The 27265-nt window shown below is 44.4% G+C and overlaps 1 protein-coding gene across 1 annotated transcript in view; it reads right to left on the bottom strand.

The window, feature by feature from the left end:
- SLC9A9 (solute carrier family 9 member A9) overlaps positions 1-27265 on the bottom strand; it is a 693984-nt gene that overhangs the window by 657290 nt on the left and 9429 nt on the right. Inside the window, exon 2 of the mRNA XM_066599390.1 lies at positions 4612-4814. Coding sequence (XP_066455487.1) covers positions 4612-4814 — 203 coding nt within the window. The remainder of the gene's footprint in view (positions 1-4611; positions 4815-27265) is intronic.

Genomic DNA, 27265 nt, shown 5'->3' with positions numbered 1-27265 from the left:
AACCTCCAAATTTGAGGAACCTTATAATCAGAAGTGCATTGCCCTCTGACGCACAAAAGGGAACTTATCCCTGCAATGTAATGTGCTGTAAGACCTGCTCACATATACTGACTGCGGACAGGATACAAATTCCCAACACACAACAGGACTATAAGATCCCGGGGACATTCACATGTTCCATGTCCAATGTTGTGTGCCTTATCCTGTGCAGTAAATGTCCTGCTGGGGGCCTTTATGTCGGAGAAACAGAGGAAAAACTGAAATCGCGGATGAGATCTTATCGCCATGGACAGGATACGGATCCCCTACACACAGCAGGACTATAAGATCCCAGGGACATTCATATGTTCTACGTCCAATGTTGTGTACCTGATCCTGTGCAGTAAATGTCCTGTTGGGGGCCTTTATGTCGGAGAAACAGGGCAAAAACTGAAATCGCGGATGAGATCTCATCGCCAAACAAATAATCACAGAAAAAGAGAATTACCTGTGGCCTAGCACTTTTCTAACCATGGACATGACATAGGAGATATGAGAGTTTTGATATTGAAGGTTGATTTCAAGTTACAAAACCACAGAAGAATTTGGGAATATAAATTGATAACAACTTTCAACATGCTGAATACTGGGTTAAATTATTCCCCAGGATTTATGGGTGAATGGGAGGTATAAGACATCTATAGCACAGACAAGTCTGCTGGCCTGGTGAAAACCCCCATCAACAGTAATTCAGGGACCATAAAACTTTCACTTCCTTATCAGTGTTTCATTAAAAATGTTTGTATACCTCTTGTAGCATTCCTGGCCTGAGGACCCCCCCCCCCCCCAACAGTAATTCAGGGACCATAAAACTTTCACTCCGTTATCAGTGCCTAGTCAAAAAAGTTTGTTTTCTGTTGCATGATTCCTTTTAAGTGCAAACCAGTCACATCCATGTCTGTGCCGTGTCATAAGTATGTATGGTATAAGTGTGTATAAATATTCATGCCTCTTCAGATCTATTCCATTTTAGTCTGACGAAGAGGTTCGCAAGCTCGCTATAGCATCACGTATTTTTGTTAGCCATTACAAGGTATCATATCTACAAGATTATGTGGTTTCTCTTGCTGGGAACAATCACAGTAGGTTTCTGGCTTGGCTATTGAGAGACATTTGATGTGGGTCAGGAATGCTATATTTTCTCTTTAGGGAGAGCACCTAGAAGGTGAGTGAGTGAGGGGACTTATAAGGCTATTCATGTTCCTCTGGGTAATATGTAAATAAGGGAGATGGAGCAATACCTTTGCAGCGCGACCTATTGGAAGGCAGCATTCCTGTAAGTCAATGTTAGAGTCTTTATACAAGCCTTGTAACAATGACTGGGAATTGAAAGCCAGTGGGAAACATGGCTGCAATCATAACTGGAGGTACATTTATATCAATGTATGTTTTTCACTTTTATTACAAAAACAGAAATGGATGTACTGTAAGTGACTGAGGGTGTAAGTTGGAGAGGGTACTAAGCTTTCTTACTTCTTCCTGCAGAGGCAAAAAGTTTACAAACTGCAGTTAATGTGATACATTTAAGCCCAGCTCATGGAAGCAAACACTAGTAAAGGGGGTTTGCTTCAGTGCTGCAGCTATGGTCATTGCCTGGTTGGTCACAGAAGCTCCTGCACTGGTCACATGCCGTTCCTCATTCATGTGACTACTGCAGCCAATCACTGGCTTGAGTAGTCATGTGTGCACTTAATGAGGCCCATTCCCAGAGGCTCTTTTAAGCATTTTTTTTTTTTAATTGAAGCACCACCGCATTTCAGAATAAACCCTACATCACTAATGTGGCACTGGGCACCCGTCCTGACGCCATGCAGCTGTAGTTCTGGCAGCCTGGTCCTAGTGACAGGTTCTTTTTAACTTTATTAGCAGAATTGGGCATTATTTTCTATCACTGTACATTGCTTGGCTGGTCCTGGATTCTACATTATTCTATCCGACCATGGCATAAATAGTACTGGAGTATACATGAAATACAACTTGTCATTATTTCCCATTCTGAGGCTCCTATGTTTAAACTGTCTATCCAGTAAACTGTTATTCTTATAAGCCTGACATTGTCTTACAACTGTGCAGTTGACACCAAGGACACCACAGAATAAAAGATCTTTTGTGCACTCTCTCCCATGTTTATTTTCTATCTAAATATTATCTTCATCATCATTTGATGTCTCGTGTATAATAGCCTTTGAAAAGGGTTGCCAGTTCTCTGAGCTACTGCCCTGGCATAGCTGTAGAGCCAAAGGAACGTCAAGTACCCATCTCCATCTTCAGAGTTTAGTCCAAAACCATTCAAACAAAAAAAAAGTGTCTGGTACTTTAATAAGCTTAAAACGGTATGAAGTGCTAATGTATGCCTAAGCTGTTCCAGGCAAGTCATTTAGTTTTGGAAAGGGATTGATAACATTCACAGACAGATAACAGATGAAAGCTCTTTTAAATTCAACAATTTGCTATTTGACCCATATCACACAGTCCCTAGATGGTAATTTTCCACTTTTGATAAAAATAAAATATTAGATCCTTCTCAAAGTCAATGTCACTATTTCGAAAATTAATGGAAACCCACATCCTTAGCAGCTTGACTTTTCATACAATATTTCTCGAAAAGTAATTTTGACCGCATCATCTAAAAGCCCGTTAAAGGGGTTGTCCCACCAAAAGAAGTAATTCCTTATCTACAGCTCGCTCCATTAATTTCTGTGGGGCTGCTGGAGATAGACAAGTTCAACCATTCAGCTCCCTCCAGCAGTACCACTGAAATGAATAGAGTGACCTTTACATTCTTGAAATTGATGGGGTCCAGGAGTTGGACACCACCTATTAGCTACTTATTCCCTTATTATGATACTGGTGAGTCATGGCTGGAATCCAATTGCATGAAGGTCTAGGGCTGAGGTTTGCTAAGGGTCTTCAGAGAGGTAGCATGCAAGGTGATCACTAGGTAGTAGGTAATCGGCAGGGTTATGGGAACCGTCTGGGAAAGAGTCCCCTATGGCAAACATAGCTTAGTCATAATACTCGAGCAAAGGAGTAGGATTTCCATATTGGCCCAAACAGGAAGCAAGAGACAATAACTGGCAATCTTGGTTAAAGCCAAGTTTGAGAAAAAGTAGCGCCCTCCAGTGGTAAGGAATTAAGAAAATGCAGCACTATATTATTTTTAAATATGAAATAGCAACCACTAATGATAACTTCCTGAAACGGCAACAGAATCCTAACACCCCTATCCTGTAGATAGGGCATTGCTTCTCTTGGTGGTACAACCCCTTTAAAGCATTGTTCTCCTACTTGTAACTCTCCAGCTCTTATGAAACTACAACTTCCCACATGCACGCTCAGGATGTCAAGGCATGCTGGGAATTGTAGTATTGCAACAGCTGCAGGTTGTAGAGCACAGAAACAAAAGAAAAACCCCACAATGGATCCCTTAAAGGAGATGTCCCGAGGCAGCAAGTGGGTCTATACACTTCTGTATGGCCATAATAATGCACTTTGTAATGTACATTGTGCATTAATTATGAGCCATACAGAAGTTATAAAAAGTTTTATACTTACCTGCTCCGTTGCTGGCGTCCTCGTTCCCATGGAGCCGACTAATTTTTGGCCTCCGATGGCCAAATTAGCCGCGCTTGCGCAGTCCGGGTCTTCAGCAGTCTTCTATGGAGCCGCTCGTGCCAGAGAGCGGCTCCGTGTAGCTCCGCCCCGTCACGTGCCGATTCCAGCCAATCAGGAGGCTGGAATCGGCAGTGGACCGCACAGAAGAGCTGCGGTCCACGAAGGTAGAAGATCCCGGCGGCCATCTTCAGCAGGTGAGTATGAAGACGCCGGACCGCCGGGATTCAGGTAAGCGCTGTGCGGGTGGTTTTTTTAACCCCTGCATCGGGGTTGTCTCGCGCCGAACGGGGGGGGGGGTTAAAAAAAAAAAAAACCCGTTTCGGCGCGGGACATCTCCTTTAATATTCTTTCCTCCTTTAATCTCATCCTATAATATTCCAATCGACACTGTGAGAATGATCTTACGGATCAGATCAGCCATCCTTCCGACAACCCACAGAGAAGATCCATCTCCGGCTGCAGCTCTGTCTCCTATCATAGGCCAGGCAAGCTAAACACCACCCACCCATTTGTCTGCCAAAATTGGAAGTGACCGGGCAGAAGTGAAATGGGCAATCCCCATTACATGCTGTTGTATGCATTGTATGAAGTTTTCCACTAGGGACCACCCTCCTATTAGTAAGAATAGAGAGTTTCTGCAATTAATGGTTCTCCCTTTGGAGGACATGCTTTACACAAATGGCTGATTCATTGCATAGTCTTCCTTTAATGAATGCTGTATTCTTAGTTCAGAGGTAATGGACATCACAGAGGGGGATCCTCTGCTCTCTTCCTCCTTCTATGAGCCCCAGTGGTGGCCACGCCATGTATTTTCCACTGCAGGAGAAATGCATGGCCATACATGGCTTCCCCACAGCAGCCTACTGCCAGGTCTAAGAAGCCGGACCAATGGCGATTACCTGAGCTTTCTCATACCCATGTACAAAACATCTATAGACCTCTATGCTTACACCTTACCTTTTGTAGCATAGCATTTCCTTTTTCATTATTGATGTTGTGCTTGTTGATTTCTCCCCGGTACTCATACTGATAGACATGGTCAGTGACGTTAATTAGTAACGTTGTGGGGCTGTTCGTCAAGCTTTCACAGTCATAAACAGCCCCATCCTCAACTTCATATGATTTTGTTGCATAGCGTATTACCAATCCCATTACCAAACCTGCAAGTAAGACGAAGAATAATGTTTATATCATCTATAAGAACATAAAGGTGGCTACAATGCACAAGCGTCCTAAATATCTCTACTGGTATATATAGATAGGGAAATATCTCTATCTCTAGTGGATGCTGCCAGAATGTTTACATTGGGCTATGCAAACTCCATATGGAAAACCAAGTAGCTTTAATAATTAACCCCTTAGTGATGAAGCCTGTTTGCACCTTAGTGACAGAGCCAAGTTTTAGAAACCTGACGTGTCATTTAACATAGAATAACTCCATAAAGGTTTTGCATATCCAAGTGATTCTGACATTGTTTTTTCGCCACATGTTGTACTTCATTTAGGTGGTAAAAATAGTGAAATAGAATTTGTGAATATTAATTAAAAGTGGCAAAAAAAGAAAAAAATTTTTTTTCACATTTTCAATTGCAGTATCTCAGATATGTGCAAACATACTGACGTATGACATAATTGAATGGCTGTGATTGGGTAACACAGTGCCTGCTTTCATTGGCTGACGCGGCGCTGGATTAACCAATCAGAGCATTAGCTTGCTGGAGGCGGAGCATTCAAGCCCCACTTCCAGGAAGAAATGCTCTGTCGGCATGGAGGAGGACGGGACAGGCTGCAGCAGTGCCGCAGACCATCACGAGGATCAGAACGGAGGCGGTAGGTGAGTAGTGATATTTCATTTTTTACATGTAGTGTAGTTAGTTTCCCCACTGAAATGAATTGAAACGCCCTTATTCCAGAACGCCTTAATGGCGTTTTAATTCATTTCATTGGGGAAAAGTGATTTGACATATGAGTGTTTTCGCTTAAGAGCTCCGTCACGGAACGGATTAAACTCGTAAGCCAAGGCACCACTGTATGTCATTTTAAAAACATATTTTTTTTCTATAGTGCTCATGAAAATGAGGATTTACACCCCAAAATGTTTGTCTTGTGTTCAGAAACATACCTATTGTCGCCCTAATCTAATATCTGTATGCACAACGGGGCTCAAAACAACAGGAGCAGCCGGTGGCTTTCAGAACAGACATTTTGCTTTAAGGTGTTTTAGGCCCCATTGCCCACTTGAAGAGCCCTTGAGCGTCAAAAACTATAGAGAACCCCCACAAATGACCCCTTTTTGAAAACGAGAGAGACCCCTTAACGAATTCATTTAGGGGTGTACTGCGTGTTTGTACCCCACAGTTTTTTAATGAATCGAAGCAAAGCAGAAGGAAAAAATTAAGATTCTCATTTTTTTGGCACTCGTGTCATTTTAAAAACAGTTTTTTTTGTACAGCACACAGAGGAATCAAGACTATCACACCAAAATAGACACCCCTGTTTGTCCTGTGTTCAGAAACATACACATTGTGGCCCTAATATTATGTCTGTATGCACAATGGGGCCCAAACCGAAAGGAGCAGCCGGTGCCTTTCAGAACAGACATTTTGCTTGAAGGAGTTTAGGGCCCCATGGCACACTTGTAGAGCCCTTGAGCGGCCAAAACGATAGAGAACCCCGATAAATGACGAATTCATCTAGGGGTGTACTGCATATTTTCCCACTACAATTTTTGAATGAACCTAAGCAAAGCAAAGGTAAAAAATTACAATTTTCATTTTATTGGCAATTATGTCATTTTAAAAATCGTGTTTTTTGTACAGCACACATAAGAATGAAGACTTACATCCCAAAATGGATACCCCTGTTTGTCCCATGTACAGAAATATACCCAATGTGGTCTTAATCTTATGTCTTTCTGCATAACAGGGCCCAACCGAAAGAAGTATTGAAGTTCAACTGTTTTTAACTTTTACGTGATCGCCATTATCCATTGGATAACGGGGATCACGTGACCAGATATCGCTCAACGCGATATCTCCTGGGGACGCAAGCCCTTCTGGGCATGGGCATCACGGAGAACGGGGGTGAGTACTTTCACCTCCCCTTATGGATCCAATCCATGAGGAGAGGTTAAACTTTAACTTTATTTTACTTTTCCGTGATCACCGTTATGGATAACGGCGATCATGGGCCCGGGGACCGGTCACTCGGGTCTCGGGTGACATCTCCTGCTTCCTGGCTACTGAAGGAGGAGATTTCAAATGTCCCGCGCTGATCTAGTCTTCTGCGCATACGTCGCCATTTTTCTTTTGCTGCACATGCGCAGAAGATGGCCAAAGGTCCTTTTCGGACCAAAGCATCACGAGACATCGCAGAAGACAGGAGTGAGTAGTTTCATTGCCCCTCATAGATGCGATCCTAAAGTAAAGTAAATTGGAAAGCTCCGATTGCATGACCAGGGCAGAAGCCCTAACACGCTCATTGAATTTACTACATGAAAACTATGACATTTCATTAAAGGGGTTGTTTCACAAGGAAACACCTATGTCCTGTGTAGCAAGCTGGGGTCTACTTGCTTGCGGATCACCAACTTCCAGACCGGAATGGGCACCAGCCATGTAGAAAGACTCTCTAGAGACGTGGATTTTCTTTAAAGCTGGCTCCCGCCAGTCTTTATTCACAGCAAAAACAACGTAAACAGAGCCCATATAACATACTTCAGTAAAACATAAAGTCCATATCCACATCCCACCTGGGTGTTGAGGTTAGGGTGGTCAACACTGTCAACCTCCTGCCTTCCTGGTCTGCACTAGACCCTGAGGCTAGCAGCCCTCCCAGCTCCACTGAGCTGTCTCTTTGGCTCTCAGCCAACATCTCCCTAGGTGTAGCAGGAATGTACTCTTATATCCAACTTCCTGACCACACCTATGAGCGTTTTTCCTTTTCTCAGGCACCAGAATGCCTGTCTGTTGCCCCCTACAGGCCGTTCTCTGTAGTGCATCTCTACATCTGGCATATGGACCTCATAGAGGGGAGTGGTCCAATCAGAACCCTCCTTTCTTAGTTAGAATGAAGAGCTGCTCTATAAGAACGGCTCTCACATTGACACAGGTTGGCTATTCATGTGAATAGGCTGTATGTAATGCTACTGCACATTTTCCCTGCTGTGGTTGCTGTAGGTGAACCGCATAGCCAGACATGGTTTCAATCAGGGGTTGGGAAAGCTGGACCCTTCAGCTGGGCCACTAAGAGGTGGCTGTCTTCCCGAGACAACAACTTTTAAGTGTATGCATAAGCTACATGCATCAACAGTACTGCAATGAGATCTCAGATATGCAATCTCCCAATGTAGAGGGGGAATCTGGTCAACTAGATCTTCTGATATGTCTGGGAAGAAGATTACATGTAATCTCAGGCTGACACTATTGGATTGGTCCAGCTTTTTAAGCCTCTTCAAGGCAACAAATGTAAAAGGAAAGTAATGCATTATCAGACTAATGCAATAATAAAACTGTAGTATTCATTCAAATACCTCAATAGTAGTACAAGGGTTGCAGTCAAAGTGATGTAAAAGTGGTCAGAGCTTTATCAAAATTACATAGGTTGTTCAAATTGCACATGTTGGTAAAGGAAAGCTTCCTCTATACAAAAAGGTTCTACTCAACATTGTCTCCATCGCAAGCGATGCATTTGCACCATTGTTGTATCCAACTCATAAATCCTCTTTAAACAAATTCAATTGAGCACTATTGCACCCATTTCTTAACAACCACTTTAATCTTATCTGTGTTATCAAATCATTGTCCCCGAAGACTACCCTGCATTGGATCAATAAGGTTGAAGTCAAAGGACACCAGATCCGGGCTGTATGGTGGATAGGGAACCATCGACCAGGTTCCATTTGCCAATCGGACAATTTGTTGCCAGAGATGTGTGGTCACGTATTGTCATGGCGAATGTGGATCCTTTTCAGATTCTTGTTCATTTAATTCTTCCATGTGGCTTATTGAGTTTCTCCATGTACAGCTTGTTGGTCAACGTACAGCCACATTCCAAAACAATCAAGAAGAATGGTGCACTGGTCATCCAAAACCCAGTCACCATGACTGTCTGTGCTGACCGTTGCTATTGAATGTCTTAGGCCCAATGTCCATGGGCGGATTTGAATTGCGGACGATCCGCAGTTCAAGCTGCCCATAGAGAAACATGGGTGTCCATAGCTGAATTAAAGCATTAAAGTTCCTGCATGGACAGCTTCCATTGAAGACGATAAAAGCAGTCCGATTAGCGGACTGTTTGTAATTGAATTGCGGGCAGCCCGTGGATTCCGCGGGAAGCAGGAGTTTAAAAAGAAAAAACTCCATTGCGCATGTGCAACGGCGCGGCGGCCAGCTCTTCCAAACACATTCGCAGTGAAGAAAATAAAAGACCCGCAGTGTCCTTGGCCGCGGGCTGGGTCAGTATCCGCTACAGACTCCCACATGCGGAATCCGATCTTCACGTGGACATGAGACCAAAGAGGTGTTGCCGTTCCATGGATTGCTTCCAAATAAATATATGCCCATGTTTCATCAGATTAGGAAAAAAAACTCACACGTGTCTTCACTGACTTTAAATGCTTCTGGCAGATCAGAGCAGACTTCTCTGCGTCACATCAGATACCAACTGCCAAAGTACCCACATGGCACACACTTCCAGATGGCAATGTGACTAAAGTCCAGTTGTGCAGCAAACTCACAGATTGCCACTCGCCTCTCCACGCAAATCAGTTCATCCACATGCTGATGATTCGTGTCAGTCAGTGGTCACAGTTGATGGTCTCCAGCTGTGTGATTTGCCTTCAATATTGGTTTCCCCTTCTTTGAACGTCTTCATCCATCTGTACACATCGCTCTTGTCAATGGTGTCATCCCTGTAGACATTCTGTAGCCTTCCGTGGATGTCGGACAGCCTTCCTTTGTCAAGAACTCCATAAAGACGTGTTCGGATTCCATTATTTACTTGCAGTGTAGAAGAAGAGCTACTAAACTATAGAGGAAGAGATCCTCTACTAGTATGTCTAATTTGAAGAACCTATGTCATTAAATCAAAAAAATTAAAAAGTTCTGACACTTTTGCATTGCTTTCAGTAGACCCATGAAGTAGTAACACTACTAATAATATACTAAATATCCTGCAGTACAATGCGTAATGCACTCAACCTTCATGGGATTAAGTAAACCCATTTCTGGCTGCCCTGTTGGAGAGCCATTTCCAGTAATGACTTGATGCTTCCAATGATGTTCTTGGTAATGTATTCTACCAGAGCCCCCAGACACCCTGTCATTTGCCTCCTATGGTGCATTACGCTGACTACTGTATGGCTTTTGCCTATAGAGGCCCTGATAGGTTCTGCTCTGTGCAAGCTTTGTCTACTTTCTTTCAACTGCATTTCCCTATATCGACACGCTGTATAAAAATAAATGTGCTAATAATGTGCTCCTTGCTTTGTAATCTGCCAGCGGACGGAGACATTTCTGCTTCGTGCTGTGTTTCATTTCAAATCAGTCACAAATGAGATATGACACTGTGAACTGATAATTGTGGAGAGAAGCCGTCCTGCTGCCACAGTCACTTAGCTTGGCTAAAGATGCCTCCTGCTGCCTGGTATCTGGCGCGGGTCCATACCCTTCAAGATGACAATCTCTGGCGGCATCGCAGCTTTAGAGCTCGGAGAGGTAGCGGGGCTTAATGCTTCTCCACTTATGTACGTACAGGAAAGAGTATGGATAGAAGAACATCACTGAAATTGCTTCTTGTACAGAGTTTATAAAGAACTGGTCAGGTGGAAATGCCTAAGTGCCCCGCATGGTGCCAGGCATGCTAATATGTTCTATAACTGGCAGCCGACATACAAAGTAGGAAAAAGTTCTGGCAGCACACAAGTGGCATTGTCCATCATAAGATTAACCACTTGTGCGGCTCCCAAGACGTTTTTCCTATGTCTCTCCTCAACTGTCAGATCCCATTTTTCTCATCTGAAGACAAAAAAAAAAGATAATCCAACTGGAATAATACTTCTAGAATTCTAATCAGACATGTAAATGCTGTTTCCAGAGTCTTGTGGAAAAAGTAAATATGCTCTTGGTACTGGTGTACTATGTTGCCACCGGAAGTAAGGGGTGGTGATATAATACACCAGTCAATCAACTGATTCACACCCCCCAGCTTCTGATTGGCTGGGGGCAGAGAACTGCGGCAAGGATGAGAGCGCCGGCCGGCAAGACTGAGAGCGGCGGCGGCAAAGGCAGCGCAGAGCCTGCCCATTGGCCCCGGCATACAGGACAGTGTCGACCCTGGGAGCTGCGGTGACAGAGACTGAGGAACAGTAGGAGAGCGCACCACAATTGTGAGTGTGGGAGGGGTGTCCTCATTACACAGGGGGCGGCTGAGGGAAGTCACTATTACCGCTGGGGCCGCCGTGGGATGTCCCTATTACCGCTGCTGCCGCCGTGGGATGTCACTATTACACGGGGGGGGGGGGGCACTGAGGGATATCATTATTACTGCTGGGGCTGCTGTGGGATGTCACTATTACACGGGGGCCGCCGAGGGATGTCACTATTACCGCTGGGGCCGTCGTGCGATGTCCCTATTGCACGGGGGCCACCGTGGGATGTCCCTATTACCGCTGGGGCCACTGTGGGATGTCCCTATTACCGCTGGGGCCACTGTGGGGTGTCACTATTATTTTCCACAGAAATTTCCGCTGAGGACATTCTGCAGTATTTCCGGATCCAGAAAGCAGCTAAAATCTGCACCCTCTCTATCTTGAAGCGGCCCTGTCCTTTTTCTAATGACAGAGGTAAAATCGTACGTCGTAATAAGTCCCGCCCCCCAACGTGTTGGAACTTTGCCATAAATAAGTGGGTTTTGGGTGGCAGTTTGGGCACTTAGTCTCTGAAAGGTTCGCCATCACTGATATAGCCCAATAGCTACTAATCCTTACTAGTTCTGGTCAGGCATCTTTGCTAAGGCCACTTTCACACACACCATTTTTTTACAGCATTTAGTGCATCTTCTGAAATGTTGTAAAACCCCTCCATGGTTTTCAATGGGGCTTCTCAGACGAGTGTTCGAACGCGATTTTGTAACACTGCCTGCACCATTTTGGTGTGTTTCAGCACTTTTTAACGCATCTCATAACCCATTATAATGATGGTGTGCGTTAAGAAGTGCAGTCGAACGGATTTGGAAATGGCATTCAAAAATGCGGAGTTCTAACAGACGCCTGTATGAGAGCAGCCTGTTACAGCTGAATATTTATGATGCATTCAAATGATAAAAGCATAAAGTCAATTTATATATCAATGAAAGGCCGGTTTCACATCTGTGTCGGAACCTACAGCCGGAGGTTACACCGCAGATCTGACTGAAAATACCAGAAGAAAAAGCGCTGCATGCTTTTTTTTTTCAACAGAAAGTGGGCGGACCCCATTATAGCCAATGGGCTATGGGCGCTGTTCACTTCCACCCAGAGGCGGAACTGTTCGCCCACGGGGAACATAGCAGGAGAGTGGTACCCCAGCTCAGGTGTGAGAGCCCCCTTACACGACTCCTAGAAGCAGCATACAATCTCCAGCCTGTATACCAGTGCTCCCCAACTCCAGTCCTCAGGGACCGCCAACAGGTCATGTTTTCAGGATTTCCTCAGTATTACACAGGTGATGTAATTCTTGTAAATGCCTAAGACATTGCCACAGGTGTTCTTACCATAGGATATCCTGAAAACATGACCTGTTGGTGGTCCCTGAGGACTGGAGTTGGGGACCCCTGCTATATACTACTCACAGATTTGTAACGCATTTCATTTCCACTTTGTCCTACAAAATTATTGCAACATCCTCACTGTTTCTCGGTGTGTCTACCAATGTGGGTTAAGAAAATTACATATATTCTAGGAATTTTTTAGTTGTCCTAAAAATAGGGGGTCTTGCTGTATATTTAGTGCCAATGATGATAATTTGTGATAAGAAAAGAAAACGGTATTGGCGCAAACTTCCAAACAACTAAGTCTGTAAGCCAAACTAAAAGTCCAATTTCTTCTTTATTAGTAAAACACCCAGAAAATAGAATATGTTTAATGGCATATAGCCCCTTCCTCAGCAAAGCTGGGGAACACATTAACATAGAAAAGGATAAAGCATAAAAGTCGGAAAGATATTAAGAAGAGGGAAAAAAGCAAAACAAGTGAAGAAAAAAATTAAATAAATAAAATATATATTAAAAAAAGAAATTATATATATATATATATATATATATATATATATATATATATATATTAGGTTAACAAAAATAGAACACAAATATAATAGAAAAAATAGGTATATGAACCATACTATATATGCACTAAGCTAAACAATGCTGCTCAAAAACTAGCTATCCTTGAACATAAAAGCAGAATCTAAAAATTCTGAAAGTCAGGACCGCTAATGGGTAGCAAGAAACACTCCAGGTTAAACTGGTGAACAAAACCGATCCGGTGGAATGAAGACAAGTAACTAACCTGTCAGTAGAACCGGTTGGAGCACTTTAAAAAAAACCACGCTCACGTGTGCGCCCCGGGGGGAGAATGCATAGCTGTCAGATCTCTGGCGGTCACGCACTGACACTGTATTATCACTGTATAATTTTACTAATTAAGGACAAGCTGGACGTTCAGTTTGGCTTAGAGGCTCAATTGTTAGGGAAAAAAACTGGTATCGGTGCAGACTTGCAATCACATAACATCCAGACGTCCTCCGTGTTTTCCGTGTTTTTGGCGTACCATCTGGTCTGGCAGCACTTGACGTTTATGCCTTAACAAGCCATTGAGCTTTATACATTTCATCCGAGGATGGTAACTTGTCCTACGGGATCAGGAAAGCATTTCTGTAAGGTCTGAGACAAGCTTTTCTGATTTAACAGGGCATCTTTGGCACTTTGGCATGGAGTGTAAGTATAGTCATGCAATGCGCAGAGCCCTTATACTGGGCAAAACTGAAAAAACTCCTATTCATTATAATGGAGAGGGAGTGTGAAGTTCAGGCACCACAGGACCCCTGATTCACAAGACTGGAGAGCTGCTAGCTGACAAACTCGTTTCTAAGATTTCTAACAGGTCTGATTTAATTATAGAACAACACCTTTAAGGACAAATCGTTTAAAGGGAACATGTGACAAAGAACATGCATTGCTACAGATGAAGCAAAGTTTAGCAAATGCTAGTAACTTGCTGCAGCAAGTTATCTTATCTTAACACAACAAAAGCCATTGAAAAGCTATTGAACATGCAAGAAAAAAGGTCTGTACCACGGTTTATTTAATGTGTTAAGTCTTAAAGTAAACTTTGCTCCATCTGTACCTAAGAGGATGCAGGGCAGCGAAGTGTTTAAGGCCGCTGCCTTGGACTGCGGGGCACAGGGGGTGAAGTGGGAGGGACAGCGACCAGCAGGAGATGGAAGGGGAGTGAGGCAGGAAGAGGAGGAGTGTAGGGAAGAAGGAAGATGCAGGATCGGAGCTGTTTGGAAGAGGACAGAGTTAAGGTTTTAATAAATTTGGATTAAGCTCATATAAGGTTAAATAAAGCTGTGGTCTACCTCAATTAAAAAAACACATTGGTGTGGAGATTTTTCTGTTAAGAGTAGGAGGGAGCGGGTGAGTGTAGGGGGGTATTCCCCCTAGTCTCATGTTATAGAATAGAAGGAGCCGATCAGGTTGATATACAGTTTTGTGGGAAAAGAATCAGTATAGTTGATTCTTTTCCCTGGGAGTGCCGGCGGCGGCAGGAGATCCAGAGCCAGGGGTGGCAGGGAACGATAGCAGCAAGTCTGGGAGAGGTGGCGGCACCGACGGCAGTGGCAGCAGGAGATCCAGAGGCGGCGGTGGCAGGGGACAACAGCGGCAAGCCTGGGAGCAGTGGCAGCGCCAACGGCAGCAGTGGCAGGAGATCCAGAGGCAGGGGATGACAGCAGCAAACCTGGGAGCGATGCCAGCAGGAGGTCCAGAGGCAGGAGAGGCAAAGGTGTCTTTAATCCCCCAAGTGCAGCGGCAAGGCTGGGAGTGGCGGTGGCAGGAGACACGTAGCCAGCGGTGGCAACAGAGCCGGAGCAGTGAGGAAGCTGAGGCACTGCCTCACTGCAGACGGATTCCTCCAGTGCCACCAGGATCACACAGTGAACAGAGGTGGCAGCTACTGGTTGGGCAGGGGATATGGAAGGTGAACGGCTGCTCCGGGGACACTCATTGCTGCATAGATTTTTGCAAGGGCTGGAGGTTTAGGGTTAGCTTTCCTGTTAGGCTTAGATTATTAACTCTAAATGCTTCCATGTTACCGTTGTAATATGCAAGTATTTACAGCTAATAATGTAAGCCTAACAGGAAAACAAACCCTAACAACCCTAATCCTCCAGCCCTGGCAAACATCTATACAGACGCTGCTGCTAGGACCTTACAGAAGTCCGCCAATCGGGAGCTCGGGGTGTGATAGGGGCGTTTCTCCATGTAAACCCTGTCAAACCCGTAGCTTCCGGTGGTGACAAGGCACAATAATACCGACTGCCCTTCTGACATCCAAGGAATAAAGGATAGTCTGTATATCATTAGGGTTTCCTGATAATGTTCTTCATGGAAGAGACCTTATATGCAATGGAGAACGAAGTTCTAGAACACCCCTATGCAGTAACAGCTTCAGGTAAGGATGTTAGAAGAAAATATAGAGGGTTCACATATCTGTTCCTTCCAGATGTAATGGCTCAAAGGAAAAACTTTAAGTCAGAGGCAATAGTGGTACCTCAGTAAGAAGGTCATAAGGAAGCCACAGTTGATCATCTGACAAAACGCAACTGTTTCCCGGAAGGAAGACGTGATCTCAGATATGGTCTCAAACTTTGTATACAATCATGTGATGAGTGCCAGATTTATGAATTTTCCAGTTTGTTTTATAAATTATTGCAGAGGTGTGTACTTTTAGAAGTTGAATAGAGATCCGCGAGCATGCTCGGATAAGTCAGTTACTCGAGCGAACCTCGCTCTTCTCGAGTAAGTGCATTCTTGTCTAAACGTGCTCGGGGGGGGGGGGGGGCGGGTTATAGCGGGGGGTAGCGGGGGAGAGAGATCTCTCTCTCCCCCAACCCCCCCGCCGCCCCCCGCTCACCCCCACCTCCACCCCCACCCAAGCATGCTCTGACAAGAATGCACTTACTCGAGAAGAGGGAGGCTCACTCGAGTAACTGACTTAACCGAGCGTGCTCGCTCATCTCCAAAGTTGAACATTAACAGTTTCTGGAAGTTCTCCTATAGGAATTGAAGGATCATCAGTACATCTCTGTAGAGTGAGAAGACACTTCAAGCCAAAAACAAACTTCTGGAGACTTAAATATACACCATTCATGGTTGGCTCCTGAAGCAAAGTAGTCATCACAAACTGACATATCTTATTCATCACGTACTTCCCTCAGCCTCCAGTCAACCTGAGATAAGGATGATAAAATCTTGTCTGCAGCAGCAGGTCTTGATGTAGAGAAAAGCTCTAGAATTCTCCTTCTTAAACAATAAAGAGGGTAACCAAAGCTGCAGAGGTCAAAGAGGACCTCACTGACTGCTTCCACCTTGACGTGTTCTGCAGATAAAGGGAGCCCAAGGACACAATCACTGGATGATCCACACCCTGCAGAGAGTACAACTTCTCCTAGTTTTGGTTGAACTTGTTACCATAAGGTGCATTTTTCTTTTTTTTTTGCACTCCATATTTCTCCCATATGCTGGAAATACTTGGGATCAGTCCCATTCAGATGACACCAGTCTCTTCTGATGGCGGGCTTAAACAGATGGGTGTGTACCTGTACCGTTATGCGGCTGTGAAAATCATAAAGGGCTGAAACGAAATCATTGATTTCAATCATTTCGTTTACACTATCGGGTTTCTTGTGAGTTAATGCTACGCACTAGAAAAGATAGCACTTGCCCTATCTTTCTCGCACGTAGTATTAGATCACGCTAGACCTATCTTTCCGCTTTTTTTTAAAAACCCGCATGCACTAGTGGGGAATTTGAATAATCCAAAGACATAGCTCCCGGATATTGGCTGACTGCCTCTTGTCTTTACTATGCGATAGACATGCATCCTTCAGCACACGGTCATAGAAATGACTAGTTTGCGTTTAGAATGAACTATACTCATATGTGAGGTTCTTCTTCAGCCAGGAGACAAAGCCTCCTAAGGTATAGTTGTTTCATCTCACTGGAACCTGAAGATAGAAGATAGATACTCTGATCCCAGGATCTGAGGAAGTCTTGCTAGTGATCTCTGAAGTGAATCTATGCTCAGGCCATAGCGTCTAATGCAAAATTTCAAGTTCGTCAATGCTTCAAGTGCACAGGTACTTGAATTGCAAATTCTTAAATGAACTTGTCAATGGTAGTGACTTTTTCTGTTAGCAAAAAGAAGAAGGCTGTAGCAGCCAGGGACACCTCCGCCGGCACCGAAAGTTAAGGCAGCCAGGGACCCCTTCGCCGGCACCGAAAGTTAAGGCAGCCAAGAACACCTCCACCGGCATTGAAAGTTAAGGCAGCCAGGAACACCTCCGCCGACACCGAAAGTTAAGGCAGCCAGGGACACCTCCGCTGGCACCGAAAGTTAAGGCAGCCAAGAACGCCTATGCCAGCACTGAAAGTTAAGGTAGCCAAGGACACCTCCACTGGCATCGAAAGTTAAGCCAGCCAGGAACACCTCTGCTGGCACCAAAAGTTATAGGAGCCAGGGACACCTCCGCTGGCACAGGCAGTTACAGCAGCCAGAGACACCTCTGCTGCCACAGACAGTTATAGCAGCCAGAGACACTTCCGCTGGCACCGAAAGTTAAGACAGCCAAGGACACCTCCACCGGCACCAAAAGTTTACGCAGACAAGGACACCTCCGCCAGCACCAAAAGTTACAGCAGCTAGGGACACACTGGCTGGCACTGAAAGTTAAGGCGGCCAGGGAACCCTCCACTGGCACAGAAAGCTATAGCAGCCAGAGACACCTCCGATGGCACCGAAAGTTAAAGCAGCCAGAGATACCTACAATGACAGTTATAGTAGCCAGGGGCACCCCTGCGGACACTGAAAGTTAAGGCAGCCAAGGACACCTCCGTCGGCACCGAAAGTTAAGGCAGGCAAGAACACCTCTGCTGACACCAAAAGTTATAGCAGCCAGGGACACCTCTGCCAGTACCGAAAGTTAAGGCAGCCAAGGACACCTCCGCTGGCACCGAAACTTAAAGCAGGCAAGAACACCTCGGCTGGCACAGAAAGTTATAGCAGCTAGGGACACCTCCAATGACACAGACAGTTATAGCAGCCTGGGACCCCCCCGCTGGCACAGACGGTTAAGGCAGCCAGAGACACCTCCGCTGGCACAGAAAGTTATAATAGCCAGGGACCCCTCCAATGACACAGATAGTTATAGCAGCAAGAGACACCTCCACTGGCACCGAAGGTTAGAGCAGCCAAAGACACATTCGCTGGCACAGAAAGTTATGGCAGCTAGGGACACCTCCGCTGGCATAAATTCTTGTAACTGTCATGTACATACCAACTGCACAGATGCGTGAAGACACATGGGACATTCCCGCTGGCATATATACTTGTAGCCGCCATGGACATACCAGCTGGCACAGATGCCTATTACTGCCATGCACACACCAACTGGTACAGATGCTTGCAGCCATCAGGAACAGAACCTGTGGATGCTAAGGCTGGGGTCTCACGGGTCCTATTCCCGGTGAAAATTTTGCGGTTTTGCTGCAGCGAATAAGCGCAAGATTTCCGCTGGGAAAGCACAGCTTCAGAACCCACGGCACTTAACCATGGGCTTTGGAGCGGCTTGGTCGCATGCTTTTTCATTGCGGCTGGCGCTCCCATAGAGAGAAGCAGGCCGCAACAAAAAAAAATAGACATGCTGTGGCTGGGGAATCTGCGCCACAGCGCCGGCTTTGCCACGACGGATTGGCCATCCCATGTGGACGAGTTTTTTGACAAATCTCGTCTACATGGCAGGCTAATTGCGGGATTAGCGGCTGCAGACGGATTTCCACAGCAAATACGCCTTGTGTGAACCCAGCCTAAAGGTATCCTTCCACGGCAGACCTACATGCTCTAAATCAGGCATCATCCTGGATAAAACAGGCAAAACCCACAGAGGTGGACTGAGCAGGTGAGATACAACCCGCACCTCCCTGGATGAGGACAAGATAAGACATGTGATAGGCTTTTTTTATATGCCAGCAATTCATTACAATAATTCCTTGATTGATCATTCTAGGTGGACGGTCCTAGGGTGAAGTCTAGGGGACAAAATACTGAAATGATACCTTTCCTCTGTCCTCAGGCAGCACAGAAGGGGTATTGTCATATTGTATCAACCCGCAGACAAGAAATGTATCAAATCATTTATTGCTACATGATTAACACTGTTAAAAGACAAAGAGCACAATGGCAGAGTTTATGTGTTTCTTCTCCCTGCTCTCCAAAGACAATAAAAGTTCTGCAGTCCATTATATGTACACTAAATGTTTTCTTAACTGTTTTCTAAAAGTTAAATAGAGATGATTAAAGCTTTATAACTTGTTGCCTAACTAGTTTGGTTAGCTAGCTGCTGCGGAGGAGCTACTGTCTGGCAGCATTACAGTGTGCTTAGTGCCGATGGAAAAGGTCAGCAATAGATTCCAGGCACAGTTCTTAATCTGAGGTCTGCCCAGTGTCTTCACAACATATCCCCTGTACCCCAACTAACTGCCCAGTCTCTTCACAACGTCCCCCCTGTACCCCAACTAACTGCCCAATCTCTTCACAACATCAACCTGTACCCCAACTAACTGCCCAGTCTATTCACAACATATCCCCTGTACCCCAACTAACTGCCCAGTCTCTTCACAACATATCCCCTGTACCCCAACGAAATGCCCAGTCTCTTCACAACATCTACCCTGTCCCCCAGCTAACTGCCCAGTCTCTTCACAACATCCCCCTGTACCCCAACTAACTGCCCAGTCTCTTCACAACATCCCCTTGTACCCCAACTAGTTGCCCAGTCTCTTCACAACGTCCCCCCTGTACCCCAACTAACTGCCCAGTCTTTTCACATCCCCGCTGTACCCAAACTAACTGCCCAGTCTCTTCACAATATCCCCGCTGTACCCCAACTAACTGCCCAGTCTCCTCACAACATCCCCCTGTACCCAAACTAACTGCCCAGTCTCTTCACAACATATCCCCTGTACCCCAACTAACTGCACCCCCCCTTCCCCCGGATAACCTTTTTGCAGAACTACTACCAACCTGTCCTATCCCAACACCTACTCCAGAAGAAGATCTTAACAAGCACCTTCTAGGTTATCTCCTTAAGGAGAGATAATGCCCCTCCCGACCCACATCATAGGCTGCTCACTAGCCAAGCCAGAAACGTACTGCACGCTGTTGAGGGGCAAAAACCCCGAAACAGCTGTCTGTGTATAGATTTCTGGCTTGGTTTTTAATTCCCAATCATTGTTTTAAAGACTTGTTTAAAGGGTCTGACATTGATTTTCAGGAATGCTGCCATCCAATAGGTGGCACGGCAGAGGTATTGTTCTATCTTCCTTATTTGAATAGTAGAAATTAAACCCCTCCCAATCAATAGTTTAAAAGGGTTTTCCCATTACCTAAACTGCCCTTGAAGGGGCTGTACCAAAATTGTGAGTTATCCCCCATCCACAATATTTGAGGACATCTCACTACTGAGACGCCCGCCAATATTCAGCATGGGGCTCTTGTGTACCGCTCTGTCAATGCAGGGGTCGCTCCCCCCAGGTAGTGACATCACTGTGAATGAAGTGTTGGCCAATAATGAGCAGTCAGCATTCCATTCATTTCAATGATGAGAATGGAAATACCTAAGTGGGTGCTGCTCAGCTATCCCACCAGTGACACTAAATGGAGCACTAATGCACAACCAGAGCTGCATTCAGTCTTATTCTCACTGCAGGAGGTGCAGTAAGCATTCTGCTAATGGCTGCTAGATAATGTCCAAAACTGCGCAAGTCAACTCTTCTCCTCGAAGCACTTTTCCCTTGGCAAGAGGCAGTCCAGGAATCACTATGCATGCTTCACCTATCAATAGACTTCTACTGGCTTCATTAATATCAATAGAGCCTATAAAAGTCTGTTGACGGGCCAAGCATGTGCGTCGAATAGCAAAGCACATCTCAGCCAGGAGAAAAGTGCTTGAAGGAGAAGAGTTGATTTGCACAGTCTCAGCCATTTTCTGGGGGCTATTAGCAAAATGGAACCTGAGTATCATTCTCACTTTCTAGAACTGGGCCATTGGCTCACGGTACAATTACTTCATTTAACAAAAGACTTCACAAAGTTGTTTAACTTTTGAAGAGGGACTAAGGGTATTTAAATTAATAGGAAAACCCACTTAAAGACACTATTGTTGATATCTCAGATGAGACTACCTGTCATAGTTTAACTGTGGCTTAATGTAACAATGTAGCCCTTGAACCAGACATGTTGTGCATTCCGCTTTCTATCTATTTAGATCATACAATGATCAAAGTGCTAACAACCACTTAACCGTCAATCCATGTGGGTATGAGTTACATGCAGAGCTTGACAGCACCTGTGATGTCAGTTATTGGCTCTTAGCTCCGCCCTCTGATTACATGATGATGACATCATCACAGGTCCTTTATCCTCCTTCTGCACTGAATGATGGACTATGGGCGGACTACATTTCCCACAAACCCCCATGGCCTTTGTTGCTATGGATACAGCAGTACTCAGTCTGGTAATTTGTAGCTGCACATCTGTGTGGAGACTCCAATAAATGACACCTCACAGTTGTCCACATACATAGCTGGCGGTGCATACTGATCAACAACATTGAAGCATACTCCTTCCCCTGAACGTGATATCATGTTATCTCAAGTGCTAATGCCACCAACACGAGTCCAGCCTTCATCTAATCGTCAACCGTTGTCCAGTGTTGTAACAAACTGTCACTGTCGTGCAAACATGTCACCACAGAGGGTTCAACGCTGCTGTGAAGCTAATGCAGCTTACATGACACAGCGACAAGCCACAATGTCACCCGAGCCACCAGCTAAAGTTTGTAAATCTTGTGCAGCTCATATGCGAAAGCTACTATTACGTCCGCTCAGTGCACTAAAGAACCATGCTTCAATATGGATGCAAGATGGTGTCCTATTTAAAACCGCAACAACTCTAATAATATGTGCACTAACAAACTACACCTCTCCAAGCAATGATGGAAGGACCCCTATTCCTTACTAATCAGGGAAAGTGGGGCACCCCTGCCTAAAAGCAGGGTGCTCGTCCTGATAAGGACAGCCCCACTGATCTCAACTGGGACATGGCTATTCCTGATTAGGAACCTGGAGAGATGTACAAAACACACGTAGGACATGACACTATTCACACACTGAACACAGAACATGACTGTTCACAACTCATATCTGACCACCAGCACGGATATACAGAACAAGTCGCTGTTCACATCAACACACCCAGTAATGCACAGCACATAGAACAGGACTGCACATAGAGCACATGCCTGGATACCTGCACAGACATACAGAACAAGTTGCTGTTCACACCAATACACAGGGTTGTACATACCACATAGAACATGACTGCACATAGAGCACATGTCCGGCCACCTGCACAGACATACAAAACACGTCACAGTTCACACCAACACACAAGAGAGACACTTCAGACAAGCATGCAAACACCAGCTCGGGTTGGGTTTACAACAGAGTAAAATAGTAAAGCACTAAAATGATCAACATCTACTACCAAGAGAGGCTGGTCTTTATATGCAGCAAACCAGAGGGGACGGGTTGGTGGAGAATACCACACCCAGCCAGCTTAATTAATCCCTACATGTGAAGCTGTGCTCATGGAAACCTGTGGAACCACAGGTCCCAGACAGACAAACTAACACCTACGAGCGTACATGTCTCCTCAGCGAGCTGCTGAAGTTCGTAAATCACATGCAGCTCATATGCGAAAGCAACATAGCAGAGCTGTGTGTAACATACATGTAGCAGAGCTGTGTGTGTGTCACGCGCATGTATCAGAGCTGTGTGTGTGACGCGCATGTAGCAGAGCTGTGTGTGACACGCATGTAGCAGAGCTGTGTGTGTGACGTGCATGTAGCAGAGCTGTGTGTGACGTGCATGTAGCAGAGCTATGTGTGTGTGTGACGTGCATGTAGCAGAGCCGTGTGTGACGTGCATGTAGCAGAGCTATGTGTGTGTGTGGCGTGCATGTAGCAGAGCTATGTGTGCTACGTGTATGTAGCAGAAATACTGGTATAATTTCCTTATAATTACTAGTATGTATACAATAATCATGGATCATCTTTGGAGAACCTTCACTAGTGGTGGCCAAGCTGGCATATCATGGGGTCTACAGATACAACTACTTTTCACTCCATTTAAGAATCACAAACTACATTGAAAGTCCTTCTTCCCCCTTTTGTAGCAGAACTTGTAAGATAAGCAACTTCCATAACAAGTGTATATTAAGGAAATACTTACAAATAACCAATCTGTATTTTAGCAAACATCAGAACGTATACTATAAAGGGTGGCCTGCTGCCAAGGAAAGTAAATGACCCATGTATATTATGTAAGAGAAAGAAGGAAAAGTCATAATGTAGTGGAAAAGGTCCCGACGCTCCAACATACCGCAGTACTTGTGTTATCACAGAGGAAAAGCATTTACAGCCTCCACTCTGCAGGAAGCATGACCTTGTCATACCACTCAACAGTACCTGATATAGACCGGCTCTCAAATGTCTGTTACTTAGACAAACACATTATATACGGATGTTCGGTAGATGAGCTGACCTCATCAGAATATCAAGTTAGATCACAATATCTTGGCTTATCATGAATAACTGGCGGGTTATTCTTTTGTAAATGACTTCTATGGTCCAATGCATCACATTTCTGAGCACTGGAGACCTTGGGAGGATATATATTATGGAAAGACGGATGTCATTGATAAATATTTTGCTAGGTTTTCTCTATCTATCGTCCCATTGATTTTAATATAGAAAAAAACAGATGTTGTTCCACTGACTTCAATGATGATAAACATTATCCCATCTGTTGAAGTGAATAGGGACACTGGATGGAAAAATGGAAACAATTGATGATAGTCCCATTCGTTGTTTAGGTCATTTGTTAGGTCTTCCATGATAGAACAGATGCCAAAGGGTTTGATTAAACAATACATTTAACTCTGGAGTATCACATATAAGGGGTTCATGCCATCATTTACACAAGGTTGTGTAAGAGATCAAGTATGTGAGTGGCCACTAGGGGGATGGGGATAGACTACTTGGGGGAATATCTGTCAGAGAAAAAGTGTAGTTGAGAGACACATGAGCAGGTGTGTCTCTCAAAGGGAACCGCTGTTAATCTTCTCAGCTCTGGGTCCATTGCAGCCCAGAGCGGCCTGTCAGTAAGAGAGAGGTGAAGTCACCTGCCGAGTATTATGACAGAGGAAGGACGCCCCCTATGTTCACACCATTGATGCCATTAGCTATGAAATGCTGATGTAAAACTGTGGCATTAAGCCTGTTAGTAAGGGCTGATATTCTGCTTAGTTAGTGGCCAGATGGCCAGGTGTTTGTTGCTGTACACTGAAGAGCCTGTGATACAGTTGTAAACACAGTCTTCTTCTGCTAAAGAGAAGTAATAAAAGATTGGCGGATCCAGTTTTTAGAGAAAAAGCTGCTCTGTAGATGTGAATTTCTGGTCTACTGCTACCCATTTGGCAATAAGATGGAAGTTCAAGTGTAAGTTATCAAAGTTGGTATACTTGTGCAAAATGAATAAAAGGAGTAAGCGACTTTTTATGTTGTTGGTCATTGTACATGATACATATAAAACATTTTATGGGACAGGTAAAAGGGGTCCTTCAAGTTATATTGGCCTCACTTTACAATATTTTCAAGTTACAATGGTTTGTCCTAGGCCATTCAATTGACACATATGGCTTACAGTACCAAGCAATGGAGCATATGGTTGACTGGAAGTTCCAGAGAATCTTCATTGGTAGAAACTTCAGTGATCAGCAGATCATAATGAGGACAAGTAGCACAGTGCCACGACGTAGCTCCTATACTGCTTTCTATCCATTATTTACAAGTGCTGCATGTCCAGTAGTGTTGAAGTTATATATTAGCTCTGACTTTGCATGTTTCACATATAGTATAATTAGATACAACAGCTTATTTTTCTTTACCACCCTACCAATTACATTAAAATCGGGAAAAACCCTTTTTTGTATGCTGTCTGATTGATTGGGAGGAGGTGATCACATGGTGAAAAGATAAAAGTCCATGTTAGCACTTCCTTTAGGGTCATCTGCAGCCTTACAGGGGCAGACAGGATAATGACAGATCATCCTTCTCTTTTTTCTCTCCCCACGCCCCCTCGACCCCCCCCCCACCACCCCCCCCACCGCTGCACAAGCTGAAGTGACAGCTTTTTCAGGGTTTTGTGGTTCGTGTGCAGTAATCATGATTAAAAACAAACTAACTTTTCTGTAGTTTCCGATCATACAGTTTGAAAGGAAATAGTAGAAGATGGCCCAACAAAAAAAAGTCAGAAAAAATGTGTGAAACTAAAATATCAGGCCAACTAGTGCTAAGATTTTGCATTTTGTGAAATGAGTATAAAATGTGAACTTTGAAGGAAATCAACATTTTTTTTTCAAACTAAAGTAGCCTCTGGGATTGCAGCAGTTGTATACTGGGCACACATCTGCTACTATGTATACTTCGGAAATTACCAAGGACTATTAGTCATTGCTGACAGTTACAATTACCAACAGGAAGTGGATGGTCCCTGCATACAGCCTAAAGTTACACAAGTAACACAACAAAGACACAAATACAATAATGTGCATTCTAGAAAGCCTCTTCCATGTACCTGCGCTCCAGGGTCCTAGTGCAGAGGCTGTCAGTCTCCCATGACCATGACTATTGTCAGTCATATTAGCATGGGGTAAGTTCACTATTAGCCAGTACCTCCATCAGGTCTCTAGTTGTAAGTGAGGCCGGCCTCACAAGACCGTATGGTAAAAATCGCTGCATTTTACTGACTGAGGGAACTGCGTATTGTCATGTTTTTGCCTGGGCTCTTTGTGTGTAGAACGTGGTAAGATAGAACATGCTGCGTTCTGTTCTTTTTTTCACGTGCGTAATGTACGCCAGAAATATACGCAAATGTAAATAGATCAATGAAAACCAAAGTACTTTCATTGACTCCATTCACCGTGTATTACATATGCGTACATTGTATGCGTAGCACGCAATGAAATTAGGCTCATCTGAGCCCAGCCTAAAGGCTCCTGCCAACGGACGGATATTTGCTGCAGAACTTTCTCTTCTTAGTGCTTAACTATTGGCGGAACTACATTGGTATTGGAAGACTTCCTTTAAAAGGGCCATCCCACCAGAAACACAGAATTTCCTATTGGGGATATTGGTAGGGCTCAGAATCCTAGGATCCCCACAGATCAAAAGCACGGGGGTCCCAAAGGTCCCCAAATAAATGCAATGGTCACACATTTGCACTGGTAACAATATATAAGCACTGGACTCAAGACATAATATATACGGACACACACTAAAAAACAGAGTATACAAAAGGATGGAAAAAAAGCTAGTAGTGTATAAGCCACAATTGCGCACTCACACGATGATAATCTAATAGCAAGAACACATAAACAGTTACTTTATTTAGCAATACACAAATAGACAAAAAATAATAAAAACATTCAAAATGCCACAAAGTACATAGATACAAATGGAAAAGTCAATATAATAGTTGGCAGTCCCTGCAAAGCACCCTGCGAACAATACAGGGAGCTCCCAAATAAATATGGACAGGACAAGGTATTACATGCACAGGAGGATTATACTAGATGTGAAATACAAAGACCAAAAGTCCACTAAATAACCACACATGGTAAAAGCCCAGAGAATAAGGCTTAGTGCATACAAAAGCACCTAATAGGCACATGGAAACCATGAAGGTCCACAAGGAAATAAAAAATAGGCAAGAGTCCAATAGGGCACTAAGCCAGTTCAAAAATACACATGCAGTACCCGACGTAGGGCTTCTTCAGAGGAGCAGAATTTAGTCCTGTTATGCGGACGTCAAAATCACAGACGCATAACAAGACGCAACAAAACCCAGCAGTGTGCAAATAGGCTATAATATAGTAGGCTATAATGGGTCTGTGTGCCGTCCGTGAATTAACTAGGACAGCACACAGACCCAAATACACTACTGCGCCGGAGGCCTAGAGGAGATTAAGCGCTAAGAGGCTATACCAACGGCATAAAGAGTAGATGCCATTGTGTGGAATATAATACACAATATCAGTACTAGAAAGTATGAGTAGTAAAGTTATGGACAAGTTCAATATGACATCAAAAATAGCATTACACTGGACTTTTAAGTGAATCACAATGGGACTGACGGAGGTAGCGTCACCCACTGATAGGGCATAAATTGTTTT

Source organism: Eleutherodactylus coqui, chromosome 1 (genome assembly GCF_035609145.1).
Source record: "Eleutherodactylus coqui strain aEleCoq1 chromosome 1, aEleCoq1.hap1, whole genome shotgun sequence".
In the NCBI taxonomy this organism is placed as follows: Eukaryota; Metazoa; Chordata; class Amphibia; order Anura; family Eleutherodactylidae; genus Eleutherodactylus; species Eleutherodactylus coqui.
Note: the sequence above shows the minus strand (reverse complement) of the source record. Positions and strands in the feature narration are given on the sequence as shown.